Source organism: Pongo pygmaeus, chromosome 20 (genome assembly GCF_028885625.2).
Source record: "Pongo pygmaeus isolate AG05252 chromosome 20, NHGRI_mPonPyg2-v2.0_pri, whole genome shotgun sequence".
Classification (NCBI taxonomy): domain Eukaryota; kingdom Metazoa; phylum Chordata; class Mammalia; order Primates; family Hominidae; genus Pongo; species Pongo pygmaeus.
Genome location: NC_072393.2, coordinates 63,023,980 through 63,037,936, shown reverse-complemented (window position 1 = coordinate 63,037,936; position 13,957 = coordinate 63,023,980). Strand labels below are relative to the sequence as shown.

General features: G+C 42.9%; 1 protein-coding gene across 2 annotated transcripts in view; it reads right to left on the bottom strand.

Moving 5' to 3' along the window:
- ZNF471 (zinc finger protein 471) overlaps positions 1-12,917 on the bottom strand; it is a 31,501-nt gene extending 18,584 nt beyond the window's left edge. The window contains exons 1-2 of one of the 2 annotated variants that reach the window (XM_054462152.2): positions 6,127-12,917; positions 230-317 (exon numbers count right to left, since the gene is read on the bottom strand). In XM_054462152.2, the coding sequence (XP_054318127.1) occupies positions 230-317; positions 6,127-6,230 (192 nt within the window). In that variant the 5' untranslated portion in view covers positions 6,231-12,917. Of the gene's footprint in view, positions 1-229; positions 1,039-6,126 lie in introns of those variants that run through there. The other variant, XM_063658518.1, reaches the window with a different exon arrangement.
- Positions 12,918-13,957: the final 1,040 nt, after the last annotated feature.

Genomic DNA, 13,957 nt, shown 5'->3' with positions numbered 1-13,957 from the left:
TAAAATGTACACAAGGTGGGAAGAGGAATCTCAGAGGGACCTCCATGACTTTTTATACTAAGCTATTACTCACTCATTGGGTAATTAGAGTTAAAGACAGTGGCCCCTGAGAGAAGTGGGAACTAGGCTCCTGGACTGTTAATTAGGGAATTTTCAAAAGAAAAGAAGCATTACAAAGTCCTAAACAGCAAGACTGCCTTTCATGAAGAGAAAGAAAATATCAACTAACCTGGGGCATGACTTTTACTACTTCAACATTCATTTTTGCCTTCTCTTCTGGTCTTTCTCTTGAAGAACAGTGTCTTGAGAGGGCAAGGCTGAAGGAAGGGAAAGGTTAGAGAGAGATGAGGCCTTTGCTGCACTCCCAGAATGACTAGCCTAAAACTTTCTTCTTCTTCCCAGCTTTGGTTGATCCCATAACTGGGTATAAGCAACCTATGGCCAATGAAGGGCTATAACTCATAACTGGGTCTTTTGTTTTTCATGCTTGAGGTCCGAAATTTAATCTTTTTCAAAGAGCTACCTTCCCATTCAGATGTATTAGGTACTCTGCATAGATTAGATTATCTCGATTTATTTTTGAAATAATTCTATAAAATAGTCATTTCTTCTACTTTACAGGTAAAGGTGGAGCCATTCTCTTCTTGGGTCTCTGCTTCATGCTTTGAAAGTCTACTGTTGTATATCTAGAAAACCCCATTGTCTCAGCCCAAAATCTCCTTAAGCTGATAAGCAACTTCAGCAAAGTCTCAGGATACAAAATCAATGTACAAAAATCACAAGCATTCTTATACACCAATAACAGACAAACAGAGAGCCAAATCATGAGTGAACTCCCATTCACAATCACTTCAAAGAGAATAAAATACTTAGGAATCCAACTTACAAGGGATGTGAAGGACCTCTTCAAGGAGAACTACAAACCACTGCTCAATGAAATAAGAGGATACAAACAAATGGAAGAATATTCCATGCTCATGGGTAGGAAGAATCAATATCGTGAAAATGGCCATACTGCCCAAGGTAATTTATAGATTCAATGCCATCCCCATCAAGCTACCAATGATTTTCTTCACAGAATTGGAAAAAACTACTTTAAAGTTCATATGGAACCAAAAAAGAGCCCGCATCGCCAAGTCAATCCTAAGCCAAAAGAACAAAGCTGGAGGCATCACGCTACCTGACTTCAAACTATACTACAAGGCTACAGTAACCAAAACAGCATGGTACTGGTACCAAAACAGAGACATAGATCAATGGAACAGAACAGAGCCCTCAGAAATAACGCCGCATATCTACAACTATCTGATCTTTGACAAACCTGAGAAAAACAAGCAATGGGGAAAGGATTCCCTATTTAATAAATGGTGCTGGGAAAACTGGCTGGCCATATGTAGAAAGCTGAAACTGGATCCCTTCCTTACACCTTATACAAAAATTAATTCAAGATGGATTAAAGACTTAAACGTTAGACCTAAAACCATAAAAATCCTAGAAGAAAACCTAGGCATTACCATTCAGGACATAGGCATGGGCAAGGACTTCATGTCTAAAACACCAAAAGCAATGGCAACAAAAGCCAAAATTGACAAATGGGATCTAATTAAACTCAAGAGCTTCTGCACAGCAAAAGAAACTACCATCAGAGTGAACAGGCAACCTACAAAATGGGAGAAAATTTTCACAACCTACTCATCTGACAAAGGGCTAATATCCAGAATCTACAATGAACTCAAACAAATTTACAAGAAAAAAACAAACAACCCCATCAAAAAGTGGGCAAAGGACAGGAATAGACACTTCTCAAAAGAAGACATTTATGCAGCCAAAAAACACATGAAAAAATGCTCATCATCACTGGCCATCAGAGAAATGCAAATCAAAACCACAATGAGATACCATCTCACACCAGTTAGAATGGCAATCATTAAAAAGTCAGGAAACAACAGGTGCTGGAGAGGATGTGGAGAAATAGGAAGACTTTTACACTGTTGGTGGGACTGTAAACTAGTTCAACCATTGTGGAAGTCAGTGTGGCGATTCCTCAGGGATCTAGAACTAGAAATACCATTTGACCCAGCCATCCCATTACTGGGTATATACCCAAAGGACTATAAATCATGCTGCTATAAAGACACATGCACACGTATGTTTATTGCGGCACTATTCACAATAGCAAAGACTTGGAACCAACCCAAATGTCCAACAATGATAGACTGGATTAAGAAAATGTGGCACATATACACCATGGAATACTATGCAGCCATAAAAAATGATGAGTTCATGTCCATTTTAGGGACATGGATGAAACTGGAAATCATCATTCTCAGTAAACTATCGCAAGGACAAAAAACCAAACACCGCATGTTGTCACTCATAGATGGGAATTGAACAATGAGAACACAAGGACACAGGAAGGGGAACATCACACTCTGGGGACTGTTGTGGGGTCGGGGGAGTGGGGAGGGATAGCATTAGGAGATATACCTAATGCTAAATGACGAGTTAATGGGTGTAACACACCAGCATGGCACATGTATACGTATGTAACTAACCTGCACATTGTGCACATGTACCCTAAAACTTAAAGTATAATAAAAAAAAAAAAAGAAGAAGAAAGTCTGCTGTTTGAAAATCTGGCTCCTTTCTGGGCCAGATGGATGGGGTTTTTGGGGGAAAAAAAAAAAAAAGAAAAAGGAAAATCTGACTCCCAAATGCCACCGGAGGCCAGGGTTATCCTCCTTCTTCACTCAATCCCCACCACTGCATCCCTGCCCCGCCCCCTGGCAATGTTTCACTTTCCTCACCCTGAAACGATGGAACCTTTAGCACTCAATTCTGCCACTTTCACTCTCACCACTGTCCCAGCCCCTTGATTACCCTCCTGTCACACAGAACTGAGGGTGTCTCCTGCTTCAGTTAGGAGCTTCAGTCACCCCAGCTTTTGCTTCTTACTGAAACCCCTGGACTGGGGACAGGAATTCTATTCCATGTTTCCTATCCCGGCAACACACAATTCCAAATAGCCACACTCATAAAGAATCCAATCCTATCAATCTTCCAAGTAGTCTCCATACACAGCAGTCACACAGGGCCACAATTACGGGTATACAGGGTGACATACAGACACTAACACAGGTTTCGTGGTCACACGGAGGACACAATCACAAGCACCCCAAAACAAACACATATACACAGTCACATTTCCATTGTCTGAGGACGTGAATATAAGCACACATGGAGATTCACCAACACCTTCACACATACCCCCAATCTTACTTCTCTCACACACACAGCTCACTGTCCCTTATCTCTGTCTCACTCACACGTGCATGCTTCACAGCCTCACAGAGGTTATATTTGTAAAGCCTTTTGGATAACACACCATGGTTCACATAGTGTCTTTCTCACCCATTTTGGTCTCTCACACAACCACATCACTAGTCTTTCTCTCCCTCTTTCACACATACAAACATGATGGTCTCTCATACATACACATTCAATGGTATCTTTCAAAGAGGCCTCAGTTACTCAAATGCTCCAGTGTCTCACACAGATACACAAACACACTCTGATCTCTCATATTCCAACTGCTTTATCTCACGCACACAAAATACATACTGGTTGCTCTCACTCCTATCTTTTTCATACTGTGATACACCCTCTCACAACCTACCAGGCCAGACAGAGACATACTCTAGTCTCTCACATACCCATTGGTCTCTCACACACTCACACCAACATACCCCAGTCTCTCTCAATCACTGAACTCTCAGTCTAGTCTCTTGCTTTTACTCAGACACACACATGATCTTTTCTCAGACTCCAGGGAGCCTCATAGTTGTTAATCTTTCACACAGGCACATCTATTTCTCTCACACATTGATATACCCTGGTCTCACACTCTGGATTCTCACAATCCAGTCCCTGATAACACACTCAGGTGACAAAGAGGAAAAATAAACTGTTTCTCCTACTCTACTCACACAACACAAAACAGTTCTAAGACCAGATGTGTGGGGGTCTACACACACACACACACACACACACACCAGGCAAGCAATAAATTCTTCAGTGAATACCAGGTGGGTGACCTCTAGGGCAACCCAATTCTGACACTATCTACCTGGAGATAGCATAAGATCCCACAGGTTGAGGGCTCAGCCCTACAAAATTGCTCCCCACTTCCAATGCCAGTTGCAAACCCCAGGTTGTTTTACTTGTGCTTCTGACTAGCTATAAATCAGGGTTCCTATGATCCCCTCCTTGCATTCAATTAATTTGCTAGGGCAGCTCACAGAACTTAGGGAAACACATTTGTAATAATAAAGGATATTACAAAGGATGCAGGTGAAGAAATGCATAGGACAAGGTTATATAGGAAGAGGCTCATCCTACAGGAACCTCCAGTGTTCAGCTATCTGGAAGTTTGATGAACCCAGTCCTTTTGGGTTTTTATGGAAGCTTCATAATGTAGGTATGACTGGTTAAATCACTGACCACTGACGATCAGTTTAACCTGTGGCTCCCTTTCCTTTCCCTAGAGACTGAGGATGGGGCAGGTAATCCCAACCCTCTAATCCTGCCTAGATTGTTCTGGTGACCAGCCCTTACCATGATCAACCTACAGGCTGCCAGCCCACCAATCATTAGAATGCAAAAAGACACTTAACACTTTGGAGATTCCAAGGATCTTAGAAGTCGCAAGCCAGGAAACATAACTTTGTCCCATACTTTGATCGCCTCCCTCTCTCTCACAAACTCTTAACAACATACCCTAGTCTCACTCTTTGGACTCTCACAGTTTAGTCTCTTTCTCTCTCTCATACACACACACCAGCCTCTCAAGGAGCCTCACATAATGACTGGTCTTTCACACACAGCCACATGGTCTCTCGCTATGTTGTCTCTCTCTCACTCACTGGTCTCACGCTATGTTGTCTCTCACACACACACGAACACACCCTGGTCTCACACTCTGGTCTCTCTCTGTCTGTCAGACACACATACCACGGCCTCACACACTGACGGGTCTTTCACCCAAAACACCCATTTCTCACACTCACTGGTCTCCCTTTCACACATTAACACACCACAGTCTCACACTCTGTTCTTGCAGTCTAGTCTCGCATACATGGTGATTCTTCTCTCTCTCGCACACACACCGACCGACCGGCCTTTCATACACACAGGCACACGCCCATCTCTCACACTCACTGGTCTCTCACACTCCATCCAGCCCATCTCACTCTCTCAAACGAATACATCCTGGTCTCACGCTCTGGACACCTGGTCTGTTACACACTTACACACCCACACACCTCGCAACCTCTCACTGAGCTTCACACGCTCTCTTTCAAATGCAGGCACATCCCTATCTCTCTCACACTCACTGGTCTCTCACACTGGCCCGTCTCGCTCTGTCACACACGAATATACCCTGGTCTCACACTCTGGACTCTCGGTCATACACACACACACACACACAGAAACCGCACCCTCTCATGGAGCCTCACACGCTGACCGATCTTTTACACACAGGCACACCCCCATCTCTCCCACAGCTCACTCCAGTGGTCCCGCCGCCCCAAGCCGCCCCGAACGCCCAGCAGCCCCGAGCCGCGGCCTCCGCCCCGCAGACTCGAGTACGCGCGCCGCGCTGGCCTCTGGGAAATGTAGTCGTCCTGGGGACAGACGACGCGGCTGGGCCTTCGCGACCCGCGTCGGAGCCGCCCGCCTCGCCTGCCCTTCCTCGCCCAGCCCTCGAGCTCGGTCTCCCAAACCACCCAAAACAAACCCCCGGCCTCGTCTGGCACCCAGACGCTCTCATCCGAAGGACTCCGTGAGTCGACGCTGGAACCCCCATCGCGCAGGCGCCAGCCTCTCTCCAGGGGTCGGACAAGAAGGGCAGAGACAAGGCGTGGCCTAGCGTTGAGCGGATTGTCCTCCGGCTGCTGAGGGAGTGAGAGGGACCTTAGAGCAGAGCGGGCGGTGCCTGCGCAGTGCGTGATTATGCGAGCCGGGCGTGGCCCAGGGTTCCGGCGGGTAAGAGCAGGACTGTGCGCAGGCGCAAAGATTGCGCTCTCCCCCTCTCCTCGCCTAGAGACCAGAAGCGACCCTAGTTACCAGTTCCTGGGGCCTGGGAGGGAAACGCGCGACGGCTGAGCCTTCGGTGTGAGTACGTGTGGGGCTTTGTGACGCTGTCTGTGCCTCTGTGATCGCGATGTCATTCAGAGCGCGGCCTTCTGTGCCAGTCCGTGGGAGTGTGATTATCTTTCTGTGTTAAGCTTATTTTGGAATAAGAACAGCGACGAGGAACTCCAACCGTGTTATGACTCTGGCAAATTAATACCTCTTTCAGCTGCAAATGGGAATGTCACTGATCAGAGGCAGTGAATAACGCGACGTTTTTGGAACCAATCTGCTAGGCTTGAACCGCGTTCCGCCCCTTAACAAAATGGAAATGGTCCCTGTTTTAGGGGACTAGCCCTGACTAGGAGAAATGTAGAATTAGTATTGGAAGGTGAGACAAATAAGGAAAGCAATTCAGGGGGATACAGCAGAGACAAAACAAATCCCTGCCCTCCTATTATGTAATTTACTTTGAAGCGGAGAGAGACAAGCCACAAATTCATGAGTTAGATAAACAGTCTGATGAACAGTAAAAAGGGCTATGGAGAAATATAACTCAGAGAAGGTTGTATCGTATACATTTTTTCTGTTGTCTCTTATAATGTCTTAACATCTCAAAAAAAACCCTTCCGCAGCAGACACCAGGCAGGTGACCGCTACTACAATTCAGTTCTGACGCTACCTGGAGAACATCAGATCCTACAGGTTAGACAGCTCAGTCCCACAAGACTGTCCCCCCACTTCCCATGCCAATTCCAAACTCCAGATTGTTGTACCTGTGTTTCTGAGAGATTTGCTATAAATTGGGGCTCCCACAACCGGTTCCTTGGGTTCCATTAGTTTGCTAGAGCAGCTCACAGAACTCAGGGAAACATTTATGTTTACTGGTTTATTATAAAAGATATTTTAAAGGATACAAATAAATAGCCAGATGAAGAGACATGTAGGGCAAGGTCTGAGAGAATCCCTAGTGCAGAACTTCTGTGCCCGTGGAGTTGGAGTGCACCACCCTCCCAGCACAAGGATGTGTTTTTGTCTACCTTCTTGAAAGCTGCTTGAACTCAGGCCTTTTTGGTTTTCAAGGAGGTTTCATTATGTAGATGTGATTGATTAAATCATTGGCCACTGGCGATCAACTTAATTTTCAGCCTCTCTCTTTTCCCAGAAGTAGAGGGTGGAGCTGTGAGTTCCAGTCCTCTGAGCACATGGCTGTTTCCTCTGGCAACCAGCCACCACTCCCCCCAAATATTGGGATTATCTTGTGAGTTTCCAAAAATCACCTCATTAACATAAACTCATGTGTGGTTGAAATACTGTCTTTCACCTTTATGGCTCTGGAGCTGTTCTGGAACTTTTTCAGGAACCAAGAACAAAAGGCCAGATATTTTAACAAAAGATACTTTATTGCTGTAGTCATTTAGGAAATTAAAAGGGCTGTAGGAACTGTGAGCCATGAACTGTACCTCTCTTTCTAACTCCACATTCAGTGATGTCATATTGGTAGATTGAAATCAAAGAGAATAAAATACCTAGGAATCCAACTTACAAGGGACGTGAAGGCCCTCTTCAAGGAGAACTACAAACCACTGCTCAATGAAATAAAGGAGGATACAAAGAAATGGAAGAACATTCCATGCTCATGGGTAGGAAGAATCAATATTGTGAAAATGGCCATACTGCCCAAGGTAATTTATAGATTCAATGCCATCCCCATCAAGCTACCAATGACTTTCTTCACAGAATTGGAAAAAACTACTTTAAAGTTCATATGGAACCAAAAAAGAGCCCGCATCGCCAAGTCAATCCTAAGCCAAAAGAACAAAGCTGGAGGCATCACGCTACCTGACTTCAAACTATACTACAAGGCTACAGTAACCAAAACAGCATGGTACTGGTACCAAAACAGAGATACAGATCAATGAAACAGAACAGAGCCCTCAGAAATAACGCCGCATATCTACAACTATCTGATCTTTGACAAACCTGAGAAAAACAAGCAATGGGGAAAGGATTCCCTATTTAATAAATGGTGCTGGGAAAACTGGCTAGCCATATGTAGAAAGCTGAAACTGGATCCCTTCCTTACACCTTATACAAAAATTAATTCAAGATGGATTAAAGACTTAAACGTTAGACCTAAAACCATAAAAACCCTAGAAGAAAACCTAGGCATTACCATTCAGGACATAGGCATGGGCAAGGACTTCATGTCTAAAACACCAAAAGCAATGGCAACAAAAGCCAAAATTGACAAATGGGATCTAATTAAACTCAAGAGCTTCTGCACAGCAAAAGAAACTACCATCAGAGTGAACAGGCAACCTACAAAATGGGAGAAAATTTTCACAACCTACTCATCTGACAAAGGGCTAATATCCAGAATCTACAATGAACTCAAACAAATTTACAAGAAAAAAACAAATAACCCCATCAAAAAGTGGGCAAAGGACAATGAACAGACACTTCTCAAAAGAAGACATTTATGCAGCCAAAAACACATGAAAAAATGCTCATCATCACTGGCCATCAGAGAAATGCAAATCAAAACCACAATGAGATACCATCTCACACCAGTTAGAATGGCAATCATTAAAAAGTCAGGAAACAACGGGTGCTGGAGAGGATGTGGAGAAATAGGAAGACTTTTACACTGTTGGTGAGACTGTAAACTAGTTCAACCATTGTGGAAGTCAGTGTGGCGATTCCTCAGGGATCTAGAACTAGAAATACCATTTGACCCAGCCATCCCATTACTGGGTATATACCCAAAGGACTATAAATCATGCTGCTATAAAGACACATGCACACGTATGTTTATTGCGGCACTATTCACAATAGCAAAGACTTGGAACCAACCCAAATGTCCAACAATGATAGACTGGATTAAGAAAATGTGGCACATATACACCATGGAATACTATGGAGCCATAAAAAATGATGAGCTCATGTCCTTTGTAGGGACACGGATGAAACTGGAAATCATCATTCTCAGTAATCCATCGCAAGGATGAAAAACCAAACACCGCATGTTCTCACTCATAGGTGGGACTTCAACAATGAGAACACAAGGACACAGGAAGGGGAACATCACACTCTGGGGACTGTTGCAGGGTTGGGGGAGGGGGGAGGGATAGCATTAGGAGATATACCTAATGCTAAATGATGAGTTAATGGGTACAGCACACCAGCATGGCACATGTATACATATGTAACTAACTTGCACATTGTGCACATGAACCCTAAAACTTAAAGTATAATAAAAATAAAATAATAAAAAAGAAATCCACCACAAGGGGACTATTTACAGTATGGAAATACAGTCTACATTGCTAAAGGATGAAGATACATACTGAGAAATGGGTTCTTAGGCAATTTCCTAAGAACCTTGTTGTGCAAACATCATAGAGTGTACTTACACAAACCTAGATGGTGTAGCCTACTACACACCCACACTCACTCAGACTGGGACAACTTAGACATACCAGTTAACTTATTGTGCACATCTTTGGGATGTGGGAGGAATCTGGAGTACCCAGAGAAAACCCATGGAGACATGGCGAGACTAGTCAGATTGCATTGGGACCCACCCTAACGACCTCATTTTAACTTAATTAACTCTGTAAAAATCCTATCTCCAAATACAGTCACATTCTGAGGTACTGGGAGTTAGGACTTCAACATTCAAAATTTGGGGCAGACAAAATTCAACCAGTAACAAGAGATTATTTTGATTCTTCTGTCCTCATTCATCCCACCAAGGAAGTAAGGGATATTTCCATTAACATGCTTTATATTAAATTATCATTCCATTACATATATAATGTTTTCTTTATCTAATTTTTACTTTATATATACCACATTTTTGTTCATGGGCCATCAAAGGTATTATCTCACGTAATTCTTGTAAAAATAAAATTGAATAACTAACTTTACAGTTGAAGATTTAAACAATAAGGGACTTTTTCCAAAGCCACATATCTAATAAGTTTCAGAGGTATTACTCTTATTCAAGTTTCTTCTTTCCAAATTCAGAACTCTTTCCATCCTGTAACAGTGCACTATTTTTAAGCTTAACTCCTTTCTGAAGAATATTAAATTTAACAACAGCGTTGGTGACCTGGTGAATTTGGATTACAAAATAATTTCTAGGACAGAATATGATATTCTCAACTTTTGGAACTTCAGGTGAGAGTTGACCAGTTTTCCCCACAGGCTCCATATGGTCGTTATTTGTTTAGAATTGGAAATGGCCTTGTATGACACTGGATCCAACTTATCCTAGCTTGGGGTCAGCTTTATTAATTCAAACAAACTCTTTTTTGTTTGTTTTGAGAAAATGCAAAGTTTGTTTAATCTCTTCAGGTTTCACAACCAGTGGCAGCATAGTGAGTTTATTCACGCCATCATGTTGAATTTTATAAAAGAATCTTACATATGGTTGACTGCTAACATCTACTTGCTTAGTCCCTGAGATGTGCTTATATGGGATAGAGTAGGAATTCCTACAAAAAGAAAGAGAGGTCTGAAAGATAAAATTTCCTGGAGTAGCACTGAGTCGGAGTCTCTGGCAGAATCCCAACAAACTCACAGTTCCTGATTTACAGCCCAGGGATTCTTAAACAGTGGTGCCCAAGTGTAATAACATCATTTGATGGTCCAAACATTAGTTAGCCTCTTCCCTGCCTTATAATGTTCTTCAGGGCAGAAATGACCCGTATCTTATCCTCTGTTCCTTCTACAGTGTCTAAGTAGATGTCAAGCACATAGTGGGTTCTCAATACATTTTGTTAAATGAATGAATTAAAGAAGGACAAGCTATAGCCAAAACTTTAATAGGAGTTTGATGTTTTTTGCCTTTTGCAAGAATCTTGAAGCAAGAAGAATGGATACATTTATTCTTATTATCTCTTTTTTTCATTTAAGATTGTTTACCTAGTGAGAAATCCCAGAGATGTAGTTACTTTTGGTTATTATTTCTGGAGAATAATGAGGATAGTCAAAAATACGGAGTCATTTAAATAATATTTGGAATGGTTTCTTCAAGGATACGGTGAGTCTGACTCTAAATATGGGTTCTTGGCCAGGTGCAGTGGCTCACACCTGTAATCCTAGCACTTCGGGAGGTTGAGCTGGGAGGACTGCTTGAGCTCAGGAGTTTGAGACTGGCCTGGGCAAAATGGCAAGACCTCGTCTCTTCTAAAAATCAAAAAAATTAGCTGGACATGCTGGCCCATGCCTGCAATCCCAGCTACTCAGGTGGCTGAAGTGGGAGGATTGCTAGAGCCCAGGAATTCAAGGCTGCAGTGAACCATAGTCACACCACTGCACTCCAGCCTGGGCAATACAGCAAGACCCTGTCTCAAAAAAAAAAACAATGGATTCTTCCAGGTGCGGTGGCTCACGCCTGTAATCCCAGCACTTTGGGAGGCCAAGGCAGGAGGATCACCTGAGGTCGGGAGTTCGAGACCAGCCTGACCAACATGGAGAAACCCTGTCTCTATAAAAATACAAAATTAGCAGGGCGTGGTGGCTCATGCCTGTAAACCCAGCTATGGGAGGCTGAGGCAGGAGAATCGCCTGAATCCGGGAGGCAGAGGTTGTGGTGAGCCGAGATCACGCCACTGAACTCCAGCCTGGGCAGCAAAAGCGAAACTCTGTCTCAAAAAAAAAAAGGATTCTTGAAGGGGTAGTGAAGTTTCTGCACCTCAGCAGGTATTACTGTCTCACAGTTTAAACGAATGTTGCCATCCAAACTTCTAAGTGTTGTTAAATATCCGATACCTCCAGTTAGCAACAGAAGCTCTGTCAACGTGCTTTGTCTATCCAAATTATTCTAAGTACTATGAACATTAAAAAAGATAACTTATGACATTCAAAATAAGAGAAGTGTAATTCACACTACACTGAGATACCATTTCATACCTATCATACTGAGAAGTGTATTCATTTTTTTATCTCTGCTGTAACAAATTACCACAAACATAGCAGTTAAAGCAAAACAAAACAAAAAAAATTATCTTACGTTGTGTAGTTCAGAATTCCAAAATATACTTTATGAGCTAAAATTAATGTCTGGGACTAGCTGCCTGCCATTCCTGAGGCTCCAGGGGAGAATCTACTTCTTGCCTTTGCTGGCTTCAAGAGCAGTGGTCCTCAACCTTTTTGGAACCAGGGATGGGTTTTCTGGAAGATGGGTGGGGCAATGGTTTCAGGGTGAAACTGTTCCACTTCAGGTCATCAAGCATTAGTTAGATTCTCATAAGAAGCGTGCAACCTAGATCCCTCACATGCGTAGTTCACAATAGGGTTCACGCTCCGGTGAGAATATGCTGCCACTGATCTCACAGGCAGCAGAGCTCAGGCGGTGACGTTCGCTCACTGCTCAACTCCTTCTGTGTGGCCTGGTTTCTAACAGGTCACAGACTGGTGCCGGTCGGCGGCCCAGGGGTTGGGGACTCCTGTTCTATAGGCTGCCCTCATTTCTTGTCACAAGGCTGCGTCTCTCTTGTCATCAGGTCTCCTTTGCTTCTTACACTTCAGCCTCCCTCTTATAATGACCCGTGTGATTACAGTGCCTTCACCTGAATAGTCCATGGTGTTCTCCCTGTTTGAAGATCCTTTAATCACATTGGCAAAGTTATTTTTGCCATGAAAAGTAACAAATGCACAGATTTTGAGATTAAGACATGGACATCTTTGGTGTTGAGAGCGGTGGGGAGGCTCCTTCCTACCACACAGCTAGCATTCAAATTATTCAAATCACTCTAGTGGAGAGACCCTGGGTAGACAGGTATACTCATATGTTGGTGGTTAGAAGGAAAATAACACAAGTCTGTGTAGGATAAGTTTGCAAATTCTCACATTCTAACACTTATATTTACATTTTCATGCAGAATTCCCCCTTCTCCAATGAAAAAAGTATACAAGCAAAACCACGAAAAAGGTAGATTTACAAAACTATTCAAATGTTCCTTATTTGTAATAGCAAAAAAAACCCAAAATTCCCACCGACAATATCCTGGAACAGTACCCAACTTACAACAAGAATAAGGAATACTGCCACACCACTGCAGAGTGGCCTCTAGGATCCACTGTTAACTTAAAAAGATTAAGGTATGGAACAAAGTTTGTGACTATTCTACCAATGAACCAAGACAGAGGACAACCCAGAAGACTGCACAGGGAGAGCAGAGCTGGCACAGCTTGGAGTCAGGGTTGGGAGTCAGGTGTGGTCAAGACATGAAGCTACTAACATCTGTATGGTCGATATCATGGACAGCCTTAAATACAGAATTAAGGAGCCTGGCTTTTAACCTGTATTCCGAGTTTTAAAAAATACTGTTTCTGACAAGTACTCTCAGATTTTGGAAGTCGAATTTTTATAAAAGATATTTTAAAGGTTGTAATGCCCCCGCCCCAAATTTAAAACACCTGTTCTAGTTTTGTCAGCTTATCCAAGTCTTTGGCATCTTGCAAGGTTCCCCGATGAACCCATGGAGTATCCATATTTTTAACTACTTCAATTTTGGTATAGCAGCATGGCATGGCCCCAAGGTCCATGATCTTGCATGTTCCTGCATAAATGTTCTCCTTTCAGAGCTCCAAGTGTCTGCATTCAAACAGTGATTATCCAACTTTTTACTAGCTGTTTTTCAGCAGAAAGATGACATAACTTCTATGAGCCTCAGTTTTCTTATTTTTCAAATGGGAATTGGGACTGTATTCATCGAAATAGCGCTGAGACCCCTTCCATGAATAAAAATAATGTAGTATCTTCAGTGTAAGATGAAAAACAAGTCTTCATTTTGGTTTTTGAAGATCTTGG